Source organism: Solea senegalensis, linkage group LG1, assembly GCF_019176455.1.
Source record: "Solea senegalensis isolate Sse05_10M linkage group LG1, IFAPA_SoseM_1, whole genome shotgun sequence".
NCBI lineage: Eukaryota > Metazoa > Chordata > Actinopteri > Pleuronectiformes > Soleidae > Solea > Solea senegalensis.
The window spans coordinates 9,597,912-9,616,298 of record NC_058021.1 but is presented as its reverse complement, the minus strand read 5'-3'; the positions used below and the strand labels follow the sequence as shown (position 1 = coordinate 9,616,298).

The following is an 18,387-nucleotide window of genomic DNA, read 5'->3' as shown; positions in this document are numbered from 1 at the left end:
CATTGAACGGTATATGTGGTCTTTTATGAGTGGGCCAAGTGTTCTTTTGGCCCGGTTATTTACCACATGCATGCCCTTTTGTTTTAGAGACACACCAGGCAGGATCACACAGTGGATGATATGAGGTGTGTGCACATGGAAGACATACAGTAGGCCTCCCTGATTGACACATCATGACAGATCCTGACTGTGTTTATGGTATCTTATGACTCCTCTGACACACACATGTCCAGTGTATGAAGCACATGAGTACACTCAGACTACTTTCTGCTACACTCTCTGTTCTCTGGATACCAGCCAATTACTAAGCGCAGCCAAGGGGAACTTTGGGACGAAGCTCCCTCATTTTCTGCTTCTGTCCATATCTGTCTTTGTGTGTTTCTGTTTTTCTGCCCCTCTGTCTGTCTACTTCTATTTATTTGACTCTTACTGTCCTCTTCATGTTTGTGTCTCTTGCTCTCCCTCTGACCATCCCTCCTTTATCCTGTGTGTCTGTGTGAATATGTGTATAGATAGATAGAGTCTGCCTGTGTGTGTGTGTGTGTCTTATTTCCCTGTGGACTGTCTGTCATAAGTTGACCCTGACCTTATCCAGAGCCCCTGCACAAATATTTACTCTCTCGCTGACAGGCGCACACACACACACACACGCACACACGCACACACACGTACGTACGTAAAAAAAGAAAATCACAGGGTAGTCTTCTCAATTTCAGTGCAATTAAAGAAAACACACATCCACACAGACACACACTTCTCTCGTGGTAATCCAAGCTGATGGGTCACTCATTTTGAGCCCGAGTCGTTGTGCTGCCGTCTAAAAACAGATTAAATAGATACCAGGTGCATGTGTGTGCTGTGTGGACAGGGTCACGGGGCAAGGGGCAGAGAAGTAAAGAGAGCGAGGGAGAGCCATGACAGGCCTATAGAAGGAGCCTGTTGGGAGATGAACGGCACACAAACATCCACCTTCATCCACACTGTCAGACACACACACACACACACATTTTGTGTCAAATGCCAGTAAACGTGCCCGCGTGAGCCGGCCCCGTGACCAGCGGAGCGCTGCACCTCTTTTCCTCACTCACTCGCGTTATTTTCAGTTCGTCACTTTCAATAATTCATTCTCTCGGGCAGAGTCACAAAGGAGGGCCCCCCCGTGCCTTTTCCTCCGTGTCACTGGCATTCACACACAAGCACCTTGCCCAAATTAGGGTTTACATATTTTTTTTGTAATATTTATTATTTTTCTTTATGTATATCTAGAAGGGAGAAATCACGGAGGCGCCACAGTCCGTATTTTATGTGGGACACTAACATAACAGAAAAGTAAAGGAAATGTCAAGAGAGAGAATGCTTGAGCTTGATGTCCAGCTCAGTCATGTATAATAAATAGAAACTGTGTCCTCAAGTGCTATCTGCAGTGTCCATTTAGTGCCATGCAGGAGGTGAAGAGCTCCCTCCAGGGAAAGAAACGCCACTTTTGCGTTGGACATTATCAACTCTGCACCGCGCTTTTCATCTGACAAATAAATATTGACAGAACAATTCGATGTATGGGCAGATGTGTATATGAAGCGGCTCCCTCACGGTCCATCCTGAGGATGATTATATTATGTTATCATCGACCTCATTTATTAATTATGTCTTTAAATGAGTGGTGTTGTGGATGGCTTGCGCATAACCGTAGCATCTGTTGCTGATGCTACAGATACCAGAGTACCGTGGTTGCCTCCACGAGCTGAACGCTGCAACTGCTCCAGTAAAGTCGCTGCATTTTGGCCCCGTTTACTTGTAAATATTTACAAGTAAACGGGGCCAAAATGCAGCGACTTTGTTGTTTTTTAAAATGAAACTGTCTGTGCACACATCGTATTGAGCTAAGTGTGACAGTTCTTTGTTATGGCCAACACTGGAGCTGAAAAGACTATTTGGAGTTTCTAAACGGCTGCAGAGTAATTGTGCTGCGGAACAGCCCATGAAAATGGCACTTTGACCGTGGCCATATCTGAACACGGTGTTTGGAGCTAAGCAATAAGGCAATAAATGTGTAACACCAATCCAATCAGGCTGACAGAGCAATCAAACATCTGGAAGCCATCTATGAACTGGCGAAGGGGGGGTGTGTGAGGGGGAAGGGGTCAATGGCTTCTTTTCCTGTTCCTGTGCTTGTGTGCCTCTGCTGCGCTTCGTTCTCCTCTCTTGGAACCATGACATCATAAATGGAGCAGACGCAAGCGTGATTTTGAACGCTAAATGTTGAAATGATGAACTTTCCCACGAGTGCGCACATGTTTATCACTAAATGGAACACAACTGCATATGAAACGCAGCCAATTAATGACAACTGTGCCCAAAGGAGACACACTCCGCCCTACACACCGCTCTCCTCTCTCCCTGCCTCTGTCTGCGGGGAATAGTGCTATTTAAGGACGTGAGGGGCTGAAACATGCGTTAACACTTTCTCAGTCCTTGGCCTGCTTTCCCTCTGTTTCTCTGCGGCTTTTGTTCACACAGCACAACCCACTGCACCAGACTCGACTGAGCTATATGAGGTCCTGGCTCCCAAAGCAATCTGCACGTCCATTGGTTTCATAAGGGCTAACACTGCAGCCATGCAAACTCCATCTTGGTGCTGTGCTGGCGACTGGGCTACGTCTGGCCAGTGATCTGCCATGATGAGAGAGGAGCTACGCTGGGAGGCTCTGTGTGAAAAGACATTATCTGGGTCAGTGGTGTGTGGGTATGTAGATAGAGCCTGTGGTGTGCACAGTGCCTAAGCTTTTGTGGTTCCTTGTGTGTCATTTGTTCAAGCACAACATAGAGGAGGTGAGAAGGAGGGAGGCGACAAGGGGATGGGGTTGAGGAGGGGCATGTGAGGGAGTAGAGATTAAAGGTAAATGAAGGCAGAGGTAGCTGTCGTTATCGAAATAAATGAGAAGTGAAGGGGAACACGTACAAGGACTGATGAATGGCCTTTACTTGGCCCATATATCCATTTGTCCTTTAAGAACATCTGTCTAGTGATAACACCCTGCTTCCTAGCATTTTAACAGCTTAATGCCCTAATGCCTGCAGCATTGTGCAGACACACACACACACACACGCACATGTACCTGCACACACTGTGTGAACTGCACACACACAAAAATCTCTTTACTTGCTTTCTAAATCCTTCTGTTAGCCACCCACTCCTTTACTACCCACACCTTTGTGCTCTAAAGCTCCCCGAGCTGCCACCAAGAGGAGAGCAAAGAGATGTGAAGTGTGTGTGTGAGTGAATGAGAGAGAGAGAGAGCATAGGAAAGGACGAAGCCCTTGACCTTCAGAAATCTGTATGTGATCAACTTAAGAATGCTCACTTTACCTGCTCCCTTAACTGTCCACTCACACACACACACACACTAAATGAGCAAATTAACTCCATTTCTTTCACAGGTGCAAAGATGAACCTTTTCCACATCTGTTTCCAGCTCAAGCTTTTAATAATGAACAGAGACGGCGATCCTGTAAAAGTGCCTCGCGTTGTGTTCTGCCATAGTCTTTCATAATGCGTCACACGTCCTCCACTAGACCACAAGCTCGGCTGAACGGCATGTGCAGGACGCCTCTGATGCCTGTTTGTCACTGACCAGCCACGAAGCTACTTCCCTTTCATCATCATGGGTTGAGCAATGTTTTTCAAAACGATCAAACCGCTGTTTTTTTGTGTGCAAGCTTTAGTTATCCCTCATCCCAAAAGTTAGGGTCTCACAGTCGTAGTCAAGCATGTAAGTGACTGTGAAGTGGTGTGAAGTGGTGTTTGCCTGGCTTAAAGGTTATACACCTGTGCCTTGGAGGCACTTCAGCCTAAGAATTATTGTATGGCACACAGCAGCTGTTCTTTGCTCCATCTCTCAGCAGTGTGCAGTGAGCAGTGTTTGGTTTTCATGTGTGTGCAGGGACAACCTGGAAAACCTCGACATGACAAGAAAATGACTCTGTGCCCGCAGTCAAGACACATTCTGGAACATAAAGAGCAACTTGTTGTTTTTGCTTTAGTTTTTTTTTTTGCACAGATTAGAGATTATACTTCAATTTCATAATATCGTTAATAGGTGGATGTTGTTACCAACCAAGCTTGGGTAACACTTTACATTAGGGAACACATATTTACCATTAATTAGTTGCTTATTAGCATGCAAATTTGTAAAATATTGGCTCTTAATTAGCCATTATTAAGTACTTATGAATGCCTTATTCTGCATGGCCTTATTATACAACCAGTAAACCATTAACTTTCCCTCAATAACCTCAAACTTATTGCTTATTAGTAGTAAGTAAGGAAGTTGTTGTATATGAATTACAATGTCAATATGCTTTGTTTAGAATGGACTTTATAAGGTGGTAGTATTAATAATAATAATAGTAGTAGTAATAAGCAATAATTCTGAGGTTATTGAGGGAAAACTCTTAGTTAATGGTTTACTGGTTGTGTAATAAGGCCATGCAGAATATGGCATTCATAAGTACTTAATAATGACTAATTAAGAGCCAATATGTTAGAATTTGCATGCTAATAAGCAACTAATTAATGGTGAATATGTGTTCCCTAATTCAAAGTGTTCCCCAAGCTTTTTTTCCGTCATATTTACTTAAAGATATGATATGTAGCATTTCTGCATTACTATATCTAAGAATGACGACACTACTGTTGTATCATTTGTTAAGCTGGTGTATTTACAAGAGTCAAAACCTTTAAAATGCACACAAATCCTCATTTCTATTCGTTGTAATGGACTGATTCATTTGGCTGCTTTAGCCGTCTCTGCTGTAACTTCCAGAGCTTCATCGGTGGTGACTTCCCATGATCCCACGGTGCTTCCAAATGTCATCAAACGTTTTTGTTAATGCGTTGATTGAGAGACCTCCATGCATTTTAGGTGTTGTCAGCTGTGGCATCTAGTACAATTGCTTCTCTAATGCGCAGACTTAAGTTCCATTTGATTTTCTCATCATACTTTGAGGAAGAGCGCATCAAGGTGGAATCGGTTTAAGGTGTGAGGCGTGACTTTGAAAAGTTCCTCTTGCAAAACAAGTTCTTTGCGTCATACTGGCAGCATCACACACACAAACACTTGAGAAGAAAGGGGAAGGAGGAGACCATTAGACGGGTACAGCAGGCAGACAGACAGACAGACATGTCACGCTGACCTACATTACTTTTGCCCGCTGAGAAGGGGAGAAGGGAAAAGAGTGGAGAGCAAGAGAACCCATGTCGAGGTGACAGGTGTCCATCCTTCTCCACTCTGTCTCCTCCATCTCACAGGCATCGGAGGCGGTAATTGGTGCTGTCAGATACACAGAGAAGGATAGAACACACACACACACACACACACACACACACACACACACACACACACAAATACATACTTAGTCACTGCCGTGCGCACACACACGCACAATCCTGGCCTTCAGCGTGTACCTCTAGGGTTTAAAGCAGGAGAGATTTGAGAGGAGGAATTCACTACATCCTCTAACAGCTGTGAGACAGAGACAGCAGGAGAGGCCAAGGGAGTATGGGGTGGAAATGGAGCGGGCAGAGGGAACGGTGGCAGACAGGAACACAGAGGGAGAACAGAGACTGAATGAACAAGAGACTGAGAAAGAAAAGCAAAGGGAGCTTTCGTGGTGGGAGGCATTGGCTTGCACAAACAAGGCCCACTGCATGGAGCGCAAAGAGATGGAGGAACGTCGAGAATGTCAATGTGTATTTGTCGGAGAGAGAGAGATTATGCAACTCCAGCGGTGACCGAGCAGATGAGAATGATTTCACGTGTTTGAGCAAATCTGAAGGTTTCCACTAACACTCGCTCAGATTCTTACATTTCTCCCGTCAGATTTGAACAAATAACTTCCAGGTCAATTCTTTCAAGAATCTCTTTTACAAACATAAAACATGTCAATTATGACATCGCTGGCAAAACGGAGAAGTTGGTTGTTGGTGCTTGGGTTTGTCAGTATTCCACAGATGTAGTGTGCCATACAGTATATGAAGTTGTCCTTTTTTTGTCTGTGAAAACCCTGTCCTTTTGGACATGAGAAAAATATAGTAGGAGACCAATATAGAAGTAGATTTGTAATTTTTCAGTTTTAACGTCATACAAAATACAACACATCTAAGAAAACAGCCTTAAGACTACATTTAATCCATTGCTACTTGCTCTTTTTTTTTTTTATACATAAAAACACTGTGGCGCTTCTTGTTTGGGGACATGGAGCAAGCATGGGTGGCAAAGTAGAAAAGGAGAAAGATGAACCCGTGATCTATAAATGTTTAAAGAGAGCAGACATAGGAGATGAGTGTTGCGAGGAGGAGGAGGGCGAGACAGTAAAACGAATGGCGAGGTGAAAAGAAGACAATACTAGAAGATGGGTGAAGGGCAAAATGTGTGTGTGTGGTGGGGGTGATTGGGGGCTGTAGAGGGAGCGAGGTAGAGAACAGTCCCATTTTAGAAGCAGACACCAGAACAAGGTTAGAAAATAGCAGTGAGGAGACGAGAGAGCCAGGGATGGAGAAAAGGGGGCTGTAATTGGAGGTGTCTGGTGTTTGTCTAACACAGAGAAGCTAGTAATGATTCCATTAGCGCCTCACACCAAGAGACAGAGAGACAGGGACACACAGAGAGAGAGGGAGAGAGAGAGGGAGAGGGGGGGAAAATCAGACAGAGAGTGACACGGAGACAAAAAGAAGGTGGCGAGGCCAAAAACACTGACAAAGATTTACACAGAACATTAGACCTGGAATACGCTGAGCATCGGAGCAGCTTAATTGTGGAGAAGAAGAAAACAGGCACAAAAGGAACAAGGGAAAGGGAATTCATGGTGTCTACTGAAAGGCTTGTTCACCTGTGCCATGCTAATAATTATGAATGCACCCCCAGCTCTCTCCCTCACTTCACCCCTTCATCTCTTTGTGTGACAGCAAACGAGCGACAGGGTGATTTAAATGCATTAGCAGAGCATGTTTTCCTTATGGAGGTCCCTCAGACTGTGTCGGGGTAGGAACCCTTTGTTTGGTGCCGAGGCTGAGCGCTGAGGGAACTCTTTAAAAGCCTAGTCCTCTGTTCTCTCTGGGACACATTAAAGAGCGATACACCGGGCTGTTGTACGTCTCTGTGTCCTCTCATGTCTTTGTCTCTGAGCAGCACGGCGATCGCTGATGCAGTTGCATTAGTCGGCGAGTGACATTTTTTAAAAAAGGAATGAAGCGCGACGAGAATCCGTGCACGTGTAGGCACGGAAATACCGAAAGTCGTTTTAATAAAAGAAAAGAAAGACGGTTTCCTGCAGGCTGTCATTTCTGGCAAAGGCAAAAAAAAACAAAAAACAAATATCTAATGTGATTTCAGCTGACATACATGGAATAGAGTCTCCCACTTACTGATATGCAAATCCCCTCCTGGAAAAATGTTTTTCCTAATATTGAGTAGGTGGCACAGACAGCCCTGAGGCAGATAAGCTTCAGCTCACCACAAAGGAATTGAAAAGCTTTTTGATTGTTTCCAGAGTAATTGCCACACCAGGAAATCTGCCTTGAAATGGAGTTGAAACCCCAAATCCTCGCCTCTCTTACTGTGCTGAAAACACTCGACACATATCCAGTGCATGTACACCGCGTCCGGGGTGACCATCACTTATACGACAAAGGACACATATATTTCCTGAACTCTGACCTCAGGCTGTCAATAAGGCTCAGTCGCGAGCGCCGCACACACGCACACATGCACACACACAAGCGTAGTGTGATTGAGTTAAAGCCAGCTCGTGAAACACGCTTACACGGCTGTATTTATCCTCTGCGGGGTGATAAGACTGATGAGGTCATGGAGATCACCGGGGTCAGCCGCTTTGCTGCGTCAGACTTGAATAAAGTTTGAATATTGGGCCTCGTTGACCAACACAGTGTAGGCAGTGAAATCGTTTGAGATCAAGTGCAAGCATGTCATCTCACAAGACAGACGTGTTTAGCGCAACAGTCAGTGTTTGGTGATTGAGACGCAGCCAGAGTTCTGCCACAATCTGTGCACATTACCAGTCTGCAAACTGCAGAGTACAGCTTGTTCCTATTCACTTGTCTCTAAGGCCTAACTGCCAAGTTTTCGGGGTATCTTGGCTGCTGCTTCTCCCAAACAACTGAAATTGTATTATGTGCACCGAAGTTTGCTGTGATGAATATCTATGATTCCATTTTCTTTTAGGGGAGGAAGTGAGCCCATCGGGGGCGGGGGGACGCCGCGAGTCTAATACAGGTAGCTCATTTCAGCGAATGCGCACACGGTGTGCACACAGACACACACACACACACAGACACACACAGCATCGGCAGAGTTTTATGACTCAATAATCTGCATCCTAGGGCATACCTTTTCCTCGTCTCTGCTACAACTCAAACTCACATCAATAAAGCGCTTTCTCGCACACTCTCTCACCTCTTTCCTCTTCTCAGTGGGGAAAATGAAATATTCAGGCCTGACGTGTGTGTGTGTGTGTGTGTGTGTGTGTGTGTGTGTGTGTGTGTGTGTGTGTGTGTGTGTGTGTGTGTGTGTGTGTGTGTGTGTGTGTGTGTGTGTGTGTGTACGTAGACACGCACTTGAAAGACACAAGGAGATGCCTCAAACCAACTCCTACCCTTTCGTCTGTGAGACTGACACTACAGTGTGCAGAGCTCAATATAAGTCACTCGGCATTGTGGCCTTGTTTAGACTGCAGCCCAAACCGGTTTTGCAAGCATATCTGATCAGAATCTGATCATCCTGACCAACTGGTGACAATATAAATGATCAGTGATCAGATTCAATCTGCGTGTGTCCATATTGACATGGTCTACTCTCGTCTTCCACATGGAGTTCTATAGTCACAGGCCAAATATGGTGTCAATGCGGGGGCTTTTATTCTGAAGAGTTGTGTTCCGTCATCTGGCAAAAACACACAACGCTCCAGATTCACATTCCGTGGAATCCTGGGGAAGACACTTTGAAATCCTATCTGAGGGACTGAGGCGTTCAGATCTGTAAAAACCACCTCCATATGTTTTTTTTTAAGCTAGATACAATTTAGATATGCTTAAAAATCAGATTTGGGCTTTAACAACAAGGCCTAAGACACACCCACACCCACAGACACCCACACCTGCACAGCAACAGTGCATCGGTGCGTCATTGCGTCACAAATGTTGGAGGGATGAAACGTTGCACACATCACATATTATCATCATATAGAGTGCAGGACATATGTTAAGTGTTAAAGCTGTAGTGCGTAACCTTTAAATGTAAACGAACGTCGATCACAATCAAACCATTCTCAAATGAATGTACACAAAGCTGATTAAGCCCGTCAGATCCACACAACTCTCCCTGAGTCGACGCAGAACAATAACATCATCAACAACTAAAGTTACACACTGCTGCTTTAAAAACTGCAGTTTACTTTTTTTTTTTTTTTACTCTGCAAAGCTTCCAAAGCTTCTCATATATTTTGACACATACTTTCTATAATAAACTTTATCAGACCTGTGCATGCACGGACGCCGCTCTCTCTCAAATGCATCCCACGCACGTCCCCCCCCCGGGATCCCCGCCCCACTCACGCTGGCAGACGTCCTTGTTCTCCTCGAAGCCTGGTTTGCACACACATCTCCCGATGGGAACGAGCCAGCCTCCGTCTGCGCTGCAGTACATCTTGGGAGCCTCAAACTCCTCGGAGGCATTCACACACACGCCGTGGACCTCCACCAGTGCAGTGTCGCCACCTGTTATTGTGTCAGGAAACTGGGCCAAGTTGAGCACGGTGAGGGCGCACTTCTTGTAGAAAACTCTGACAGAGACCAGGGCGATGCAGGCGCCCAAGTCCTGGAAGGCCAGGTAAAAGCCTTTTTTACTCAGGTTGCTGATGTCGCGCACCTCCGTGTTTAGCTTCATGACTCGATCGCCAACGTCCACCTGTGAGCAAAGGAGGATTTGCATATCTTGATTTTTTTTCATCTCATTCTATTTTTGGTAAAAATGTTTCCCTAAACTCAGCGTCAGCAAGACTGAAATAATAATGTCCCTTTATTATTTTTACAACCCACATTCAAGCACTGATTTATTTTCCAAGCATATATCATTTTAGATCACACAACCACATAGAGTTCTAGTTACAAAGTAACTGCAAACATCTGTTTATAGGTTGTTTTGCATTATTATGCAAATGTTCATGTCCAATGCACATGTAACAATGTATTTTTACATATGACATTTATGGTACACATGCTTTAAGTACTTCTTTGTGCTTATGCATGCTGTGAGTGTGTGTGTGTGTGTGTGTGTGTGTGTGTGTGTGTGTGTCCATACCTGTGTAAAGCTCTCATCTGCAGCAATGGTATCAATCTTGAGGTACTGGCTCTCCTTAATGAACCACAGGTTAGGGTTGTTGGACTCGTAGTAGTACATGTTGAATGTCTGCAGAACAAATAAAGGCGTCCGTCACCTTTCAAGCGCCTTGTTACAGTTAAACTATACATATGCTAAACTGACACAGATAAAAGTGAGAGCATTTGAGCCAGGCTCTTATATGGATCTCCGTCTCAGTCTCACATTATCTCCGCTGCTCATTGTGGAGATGTAATGAGAGTGAAACTCGTGGAGGGAGAAATGAATGCAGAGAAGTGGTGGTATCAGGAGACAATGGGGGAACAGTAAAGAATATATATCCTGAGGTATAATGTACACGGAGCCAGAAAATAGGCCCCTAGAGAATCATTTGTTTCATTCCGCAGCTATTCTCTCATGTTCATCCTTTCCCGCCTACTATCTATTTATCTACTCATCAGCCACCAGTATTCAATGTTTAGTTAATACTGTATTAGACGAATAACATATATTTCAAGGTTCTTTTGCTTCTCTGCAGTGTAATGTAGTGTACAATTTGCATGCAAAGCAGCAATTCCATAGCAATTTCAATAAAACTGCCACCTATTGTACAAACCTTCTATTAATGTATTATCATAAAATTAAATGATCAATTTTCCGGGACAAATCATGATCACTAGTTCAAATGTATTTTCATAGAAAAAAAACTATAGTTCTTCTTCACTTTGTGTGTTTGTTTTTTTTCTTCCCCCTGCTTTGCATTTTCAGCTGCAGCAAAAGCAAACAGATTTGTCATTAGCATTCATTTCATTGGATTTAAGTTGATTAGTTAAGCACCATGGGAACATGTTGGTATTCCACTCCATGTGCTGAAGGTGTTTGCTCCATTTGAGATCCAATTTTCACGGCACCGTGTCTCCTACATTTACATCATTCAGAAGTTGTTCAGATGTAAGGTTAGGGTAAGGGTCTAAGATGTGCGTGTGTGATGAAGTGACACAGACCTCCTTGCAAGTACCAGGGACCCCCGGCAGGCTATTACAGTCCCTCAGGGTGAACTTGATCTCAATGTAGACTCGCTGCGCTCCTTCCCGACTGATGTGACGCGTCCTCAGCCAGTTGTTCTGGTTGGCCTCCATGACGTTGCACACCTGGTAGGTTCTCATTGGAGTGTTCCTCTCGTCCATCACACTGATCTCCTCCCACTGAGAACGAGAAGTGGGGAGAAAGAGAAAAGATGTTTTAGTTTAAGTATAATTCTTTATTTAAATTTAAATCTCTAGTGTGTAAGAATTAGTCACGTCTAATGCTGAGACTGTAGATTAGGACATCAAAAGAACTATCTCGGCCTTTGTATACCAGACAGGATGTTGTTCTTTGTTTGTGTGTGGTAAGCGTCGACGTCAACATGCCCTGGCTAGTTTGTCCTTTGCGGCTGCTAAACAAGATGGCAGCGTCCTTAATGTAAGCCCCTTGTCTAAAGTACATAAACAAAGTACATTCTAAAGGAAATAAAGTCAAATCATTTTTATTTTAAAGAGATTACACACTTATATAACATGTATGGGCGGTATATTCCATTTTACATACACTCTCCTATATGTTACTCATTGAACCTTTAACTACGTCTAAAGTTGGCTTCCAGATGAGTGGATGATGCTGAAAGAAAGAAAGTAAAGTGGACATTACAGTCAAAGGACATTACAGTCCAAGTGTTGCTCACGTTCAATGAACAGTGGAGTAGTGCAAACCAACACTCGGGCTACATGTCCTCTGTTCATGTCTGGGCAAATATAAGTCATGATCTGTGTCCACATGACTGAAGGACTGTCTTTGTGCGCATAGAGAGAGCATGTTTCCCTTAAGTGACTGGGTGATTTAGTGCTTAAACGTTAGCATTTGTGTGTGTGTGTGTGTGTGTGTAACGGCGAGAGAGAGCGAGAGAAACTCGGAGAGAAAGAGGGAGTAGGCAGGACAGAGCTACTTTGTCTCCCGTCATCTGCTACCATCTGTTTCCACTTCTAAGGCAGTAATTGAGAACACTTCTCGCATGAGCTGGAAAACATTTCTATCTCCATAGACACACACACACACACACATATATAAAGGGACACACACGTATATTTAAACACAAACAAATGGAGAGATGTCTGTTCCTTCAAGAAACGGAAAATAAACCAATGTGGTGTCAATGTTTCAAGATATTTGATCTGTTCAGGGGGAAGCCAACTTGAACACTCATGTATAAGTGTGCGTGGACACACACACACACACACACACACACACACACACACACACTGTGGACCACCATCTTTGCTCCTGCCATCATCATAATACATAATACTGAAGCGTTGAGCTCCTGATTGACGAGCACTTGATTGACCTTTATTCCACGTCCAACCATGTAAACACATTATTCACAGCATGGACACATACTGTATCCAATGTGCACACACAACCTAAGACCCACCTGTCATCCCGCCTGTGTGCTGAAATCCAAATGAAAGGAGAAGCGAAGAGAAAGAAAGATGAAGGGGAAAAAAAGGGAGGAGAAAACAGGCCACTAAAATGCAAAGAAAGCAGCAAAAGGCCAAAGAAAAGCTTTCAAACAAGCCTAAACTAAGGTTGGATACTTGACATTAATCTGATGTGACGGCCCAACAACCCAGCGAAAGCTTGACGCATTTTTCCGCCAGATCCTGAGCACTAAAACAGATCCACATGAATAACACACACACACACACACACACACACACACACACACACACACACACACACACACTCTCACATGAAACCATGCAAACTTTCTCCATCTCTCGTGCACACTCGGAATCTTTTAAACTCTACACGCCCCCCACTGAAATGTCTATTCTGTGTGTGAACTGACGCAAAAACAAACGCGTTGGCTGAAACACGCGTCCGACGACTACAGATACACAGGAAAGGAAGTCAAACATGAAGGAAGGAGGAAAACAAACAAACAACAAACAACAACCGTAACCTTCAGCAATCAGCGGACACAAATGCCCCTGGCAGGGAGTTCGGAGTTTGAAATTAACATATAAGTGGTGTGTCATTGAAGTCTTGCTTAACGTTGTACAAACACACACGAGGACTGTGAGTCATTTTGATCAACCACACTCGATTCAATTAAAGGAACAAAACACCAGACGGAGAGAGAGAGAGCACGCAAGAGAGAGGGAGAGAGAGAGAGAGAGAGATAAATGAACGTTGGTGAATTACAGGCGCGCCTGGCAGCTAAATAGACCCATCTGTGCGGAGCTGGGACCAGTCGGACATCACAGGACGGTTGCACACACCCCCACACACACTCAGAAACACACACACACACACACACACACATACACATAGCTGAATCTCCTGGGAGCAGTGATTAAAGCATTTATGGGAAAAGTCATTGAGGGATAAAGAGGGCTTTATGATGTCTTTGTTTATTTCTTTGTAGACAGAGTTTGGAGTGGCTGGAGTTCTGCCACTTCCTCGTGAGTGACTTGTTTCCCTTGTCAGCGAGTCTGTTCATTGTCACTGTGGCCTGGTGTAAAGCACAGGTGTGTCCATGATCAGGCAAACAACCTGCTTGCCTCCCTATCTGTGAACGATACAGATATTTGCAAGAGCAAATGTACCAAAAATACAACTGGGCTGAAGAGTTGGAGCCAGTGTTGATTCAGACTGAACGCTGATTAACATTCGGTATGAAACTCTCCTCCCTGAACCCTCAATCACCTCGGCCAATCAGCACGGAGCCTTGCTTGATATCTTTGAAGTGGAGCACAGACGTCAGATTGGGGTTTAAGTTCAACCATTCACCGGCTTAACATAATATCCCTCCTCCTGCAATCATCTGATGGGTACACCTCGGACATAATTGGCGTCCAAACTCTGGAACGAGTTGTGGCTCGGCGAGGCCGGTGAAGCCGATGAGAGGGGAGGCAAGAGCAGAGATGGAAAATGAAGAGAAGGAATAAAGAGGGAGGCTGCCACTGGGGGAGTGGAGATGTGGTGGGGCCTCCCGTTTGCAAACATCATTAAGACGTTCTGTTTTGTGTCCTTCATGAGGAGCACCCCTGCCTGGTGACAGACGTGGGTCTCTCTGCTCAGTCTTGGGAACATCCGACCCGGCACTGTTTGGATTAAGCGTGACCTTCGGGGGTCAAGTGTGGTTTTAGACTAATTCACATAGACGTTGGTCTCAGATTGGTGGGAATGGCCACTCACTGAGTCCAATTGGCAGGTTTAAGGTTCAAAGGACAACTAGATAATCCCTTTGATATAAAACATAAGACATTCAGCCTTTGGCACCTTTCCCCTCCTTCAGGCCTTTATCTCTCTCACACTAAATGCAGGGAGAATTTTTCCTCTTAAGAAACATTACCTTCATTTAGAGACTGCAGTTAACCAAAGTCACAATTTGAAACAATACAATTGGCAAATGGCAAAGGCTTCATTTTAATTGTTTTAGATTCAATTTTTCTACGCAAATTGAATAACGTGGGGACCCATCAACAGCATTTATATACAATACTGAAATTATTTTCATTCATTTATTATCACATGACAATTATGAGCTGTTTCATTACCTTGTAATGAGCTTCATAGATCTCTTTATAGTAACTTTATAGTACACAGTGGGTTTTCTTTCATGGGCCCTGTACAGATTTTCTGGTAACATCCGTCCTCAGTGATCCAATTATCTTGATCCCATCATCACACGACTGTTCACACCTGGTTTTAAAATACGTCCTGAACGTGTCTCCTGTGACCACGTGTGGTCCGTCATGGCGTCATGACCGTTTGCATGAACAAAATAGTTTTTAACGAGTCTGATGGTACAGATGTGTTTATAGACACTCTAATACGTCCTGAAAACAGATTGTGTTTTTGCAGGAATGTGGACTTGAGATGCGTCCTCTGACCACCGCCAAATGTGGTTTCTTTGATCGGATCTGAGGATGCTTTCAGGATGTATTGGGACTCTGTGGCTGTGATCATACCGTGTCACTGAGAGAGACGTTAATACCCCTGGATGCCACTAAACCCTACACACTGGCCCTTTAATATTTGAATCGTGTGATAATGCACGTTAATCGTGTTTGGAATGTTGAACCAAAGCACGTTCAGAATCGTAATAAACAAACAGGGCACATGTACATGGGCTTTATATGATGTTAAAAGACGAGCTGTTGAAGGATGACGTTAAGTGGCACATCTCGTTACACTGATTCCCTACCACTTACATACAGGGTTATAAGCAGTAACATCTTGTCATCCTCAGCCCACCTGATTAAACAGTTTCTGCCGTTTCCCACTGCAGTATTTAAAACTGAACTGCTGAGCAAATAGGATCTTGTTGCTTAGACCATATTTAATGAAGGAAAGCAACTAAAGTGCAGTCACCTTCATGACAAATCACCCACATTACAATTCCTATAAGTCCTCTCCACACAAAAGAACACACAGGGAATGTTTACGGCTTGGTTGATGTGCCTGTATGTGCACAATAAGAATGTTAAGCACAGCAGATGTGTCAGCAGGCATATGCGCAGAGGATGACGCACCTTAGCTTAAAAATACAAGCGCTATAGGAACATGAATGAAGCATAATTCTAGAACTTCAAGGCCTGTTTCCCTCACGTTGTGTATCCCTACATTTGTTCCTATAGCTCCTATGGTGTTGAGAGACACTGATGTGAAACGCGCCGGTAGTTTGGCTGTACTTTGTGTTGTTGTGTACCTGTTTGCCTCCTAGCTGTTTATTATAAACAGAACTTTCATTTCGTGGCATCATTGACAGAAGAAGCAGAAGCAGCTGGTTGATTTATGCAAGTTAGCCTTTCTCGTTTTTGTCTCTTTTAACTGACAGTGAAAAGACTGAGAAAAAAAACAAAAACAAAAACAAACAAACATTCATCAAGAAAACATCAACTTCACGTACCACGATGCATTCATCCATCCATTATCTACACCGCTCGTCCTTTGAGTGCGTGTACAATGTCGACACAACCATGAAAGCAAAAACTTGACCAGCTTTAACCAATTTATTAACCTCCTTTCTCAGATAAAACAGCTGATTAAGGCGGTGTCACAGTCAAAAAACACTCGGATGCTTATTTTTCAGTTTCTGTACACACTCGTGGAGGAGATGCAGCCAGATGCTGACAGCTCATGAATGAAGACATGCAGGATGAGGTTGATTATATACCGTGTATATATATATATATATATATATATATGTGTATATTCTTTTTTTTTTTCCGAGCTATGACATTTCTTTGAGGGTAAACTAACAACACATGTGCTTTTCTGAGGCACGGTTAAGCCACTCCAAACTAAGCCATATTTTCAATAAGACTTACTTGAGTGATCTGCTTTTAAAAATGAGACTAAAGCTTTTGGCTTAGCTGCAGATGGAACACATTCTGCTCATCTGCAACGAGCCCAGAGAGGAGAACAGCATGCACAAACATCCACACTATGGCTTTACAATCATTGCATTTCAATTAAGTGAACTTGATACCCTTGATTGCTTGAGAAACAACCTTGCTTAGCTTCAGCTGCCTCTTCTCTGCAGCACACAACCATGAAACCGCGTGTGGCATCCTGCAATTTAACACACCGATGCTGAATGGGGGAGAGGAAGTGTGACTCAAGGGGAAATAGAATGAATTCAGTGCCATTCAACAGCTCTTGGTGCGAGAGTGACATACAGAACCTGCTCTTAGTTCTTTATTGAATACACTTTGTTGCTGTTTCGCTCAATGCTCTCACACTCTTCCTCTCCTCTCACTTCTCTGCCGTCCCTGCGCACACGAAAACAACACCAACATGCCCACATCGTGTCCTCTCGTGTAAGGTTGTCCACCCCTCCACGCCGTCGCTTCACTCCATCCCAAAAATCCACACCGTTTTCAGAGCAGCGGAAATCAAAATTCCCTCTGCAGATTCCCAATTTAGCAAGGAGCGCTCAAGAACTCCGCACTCTCTGAAACACACTCGAGTGCTGCTGCAAGCTCTGAGCTCTGAAGTCAACACAACCTGCCACTGGTGATCAGATTTATGCTGTGTGTGTGTGTGTGTGTGTTGTGCACACATTAGACTGTACTCACCCCCTCATTAGGATACGCCTCCCAGCCCAGGTCAGCCAGGGCCGACATGGAGTCAAGCAACGTAACTGCAAGAAACACAGAGAAGAAAACACACGTTAACATCGTGAAACAACTGTGAGTGGTCGGGTTTCATTTAGTCCCCGTTTCCATAACAGTGACGCTCTCGAATGCATCGCATGACATCGCATTATAAATCACCCGTATTAAACTGGTGTTCTGTTGTGTTGTGGAGTACAACAGCGGGGGGAATCGCAAACAGTGGTGAACCGATAATTTACGCTTTAAGATTTCTGTGGTTGTGCTGCACTCGTGGTGGTTCAGTGAAACGACATCAAGATGTCATCAAGAAACCTCTCACTGACTTTCAAGGTTTGTTTAATGTTTGTGTCCTTGGAGGAGAGAGGATGTCGTGGTTAAGTCGTACTAATTATGGTTACTACGAGGGCCGGGCAATAAATGATAAAGGTGTATATTGTCATATAACTTTTCCAAAAGAAGACACAAACAGTGGACTGTACACTTCAAGCTGTTAAATCTGAAACATTTGATCAAATTCAGCTCCAACTTCGAGATTATCTTCTTCCGGTCGCTCATGAAAATTGACTTTCATCAAGTAAGCTACAAACATTTAGCTGGGATAGGAACAAATACACAGGAAAGTGTTAATGTAGAAGGAATGATTCAAATTCCTGAGTGACAGGAGGAAGCATAATGGAAACCTGCTGATGTTGTGTCCACATGTGTGTATTACCCATATTATGGAGACTAAAATCTGTTTGTATAGTCTAATTATGGAGACCTGACGAAAACCAAGTGTGCGTCACTTGTTGGGTGCGGTGTGTGCTTGTTGAGGCTTGGCTCAGTCAGGT

The 18,387-nt window shown here is 44.0% G+C and overlaps 1 protein-coding gene across 4 annotated transcripts in view; it reads right to left on the bottom strand.

The window, feature by feature from the left end:
- The window catches only part of epha4b (eph receptor A4b), a 73,594-nt gene that overhangs the window by 38,111 nt on the left and 17,096 nt on the right, over positions 1-18,387 (bottom strand). For 3 of the 4 annotated variants that reach the window (XM_044021950.1, XM_044021967.1, XM_044021959.1), the window contains exons 2-5: positions 17,519-17,583; positions 11,396-11,596; positions 10,374-10,481; positions 9,629-9,980 (exon numbers count right to left, since the gene is read on the bottom strand). In XM_044021950.1, coding sequence (XP_043877885.1) covers positions 9,629-9,980; positions 10,374-10,481; positions 11,396-11,596; positions 17,519-17,583 — 726 coding nt within the window. The remainder of the gene's footprint in view (positions 1-9,628; positions 9,981-10,373; positions 10,482-11,395; positions 11,597-17,518; positions 17,584-18,387) is intronic. The other variant, XM_044021976.1, reaches the window with a different exon arrangement.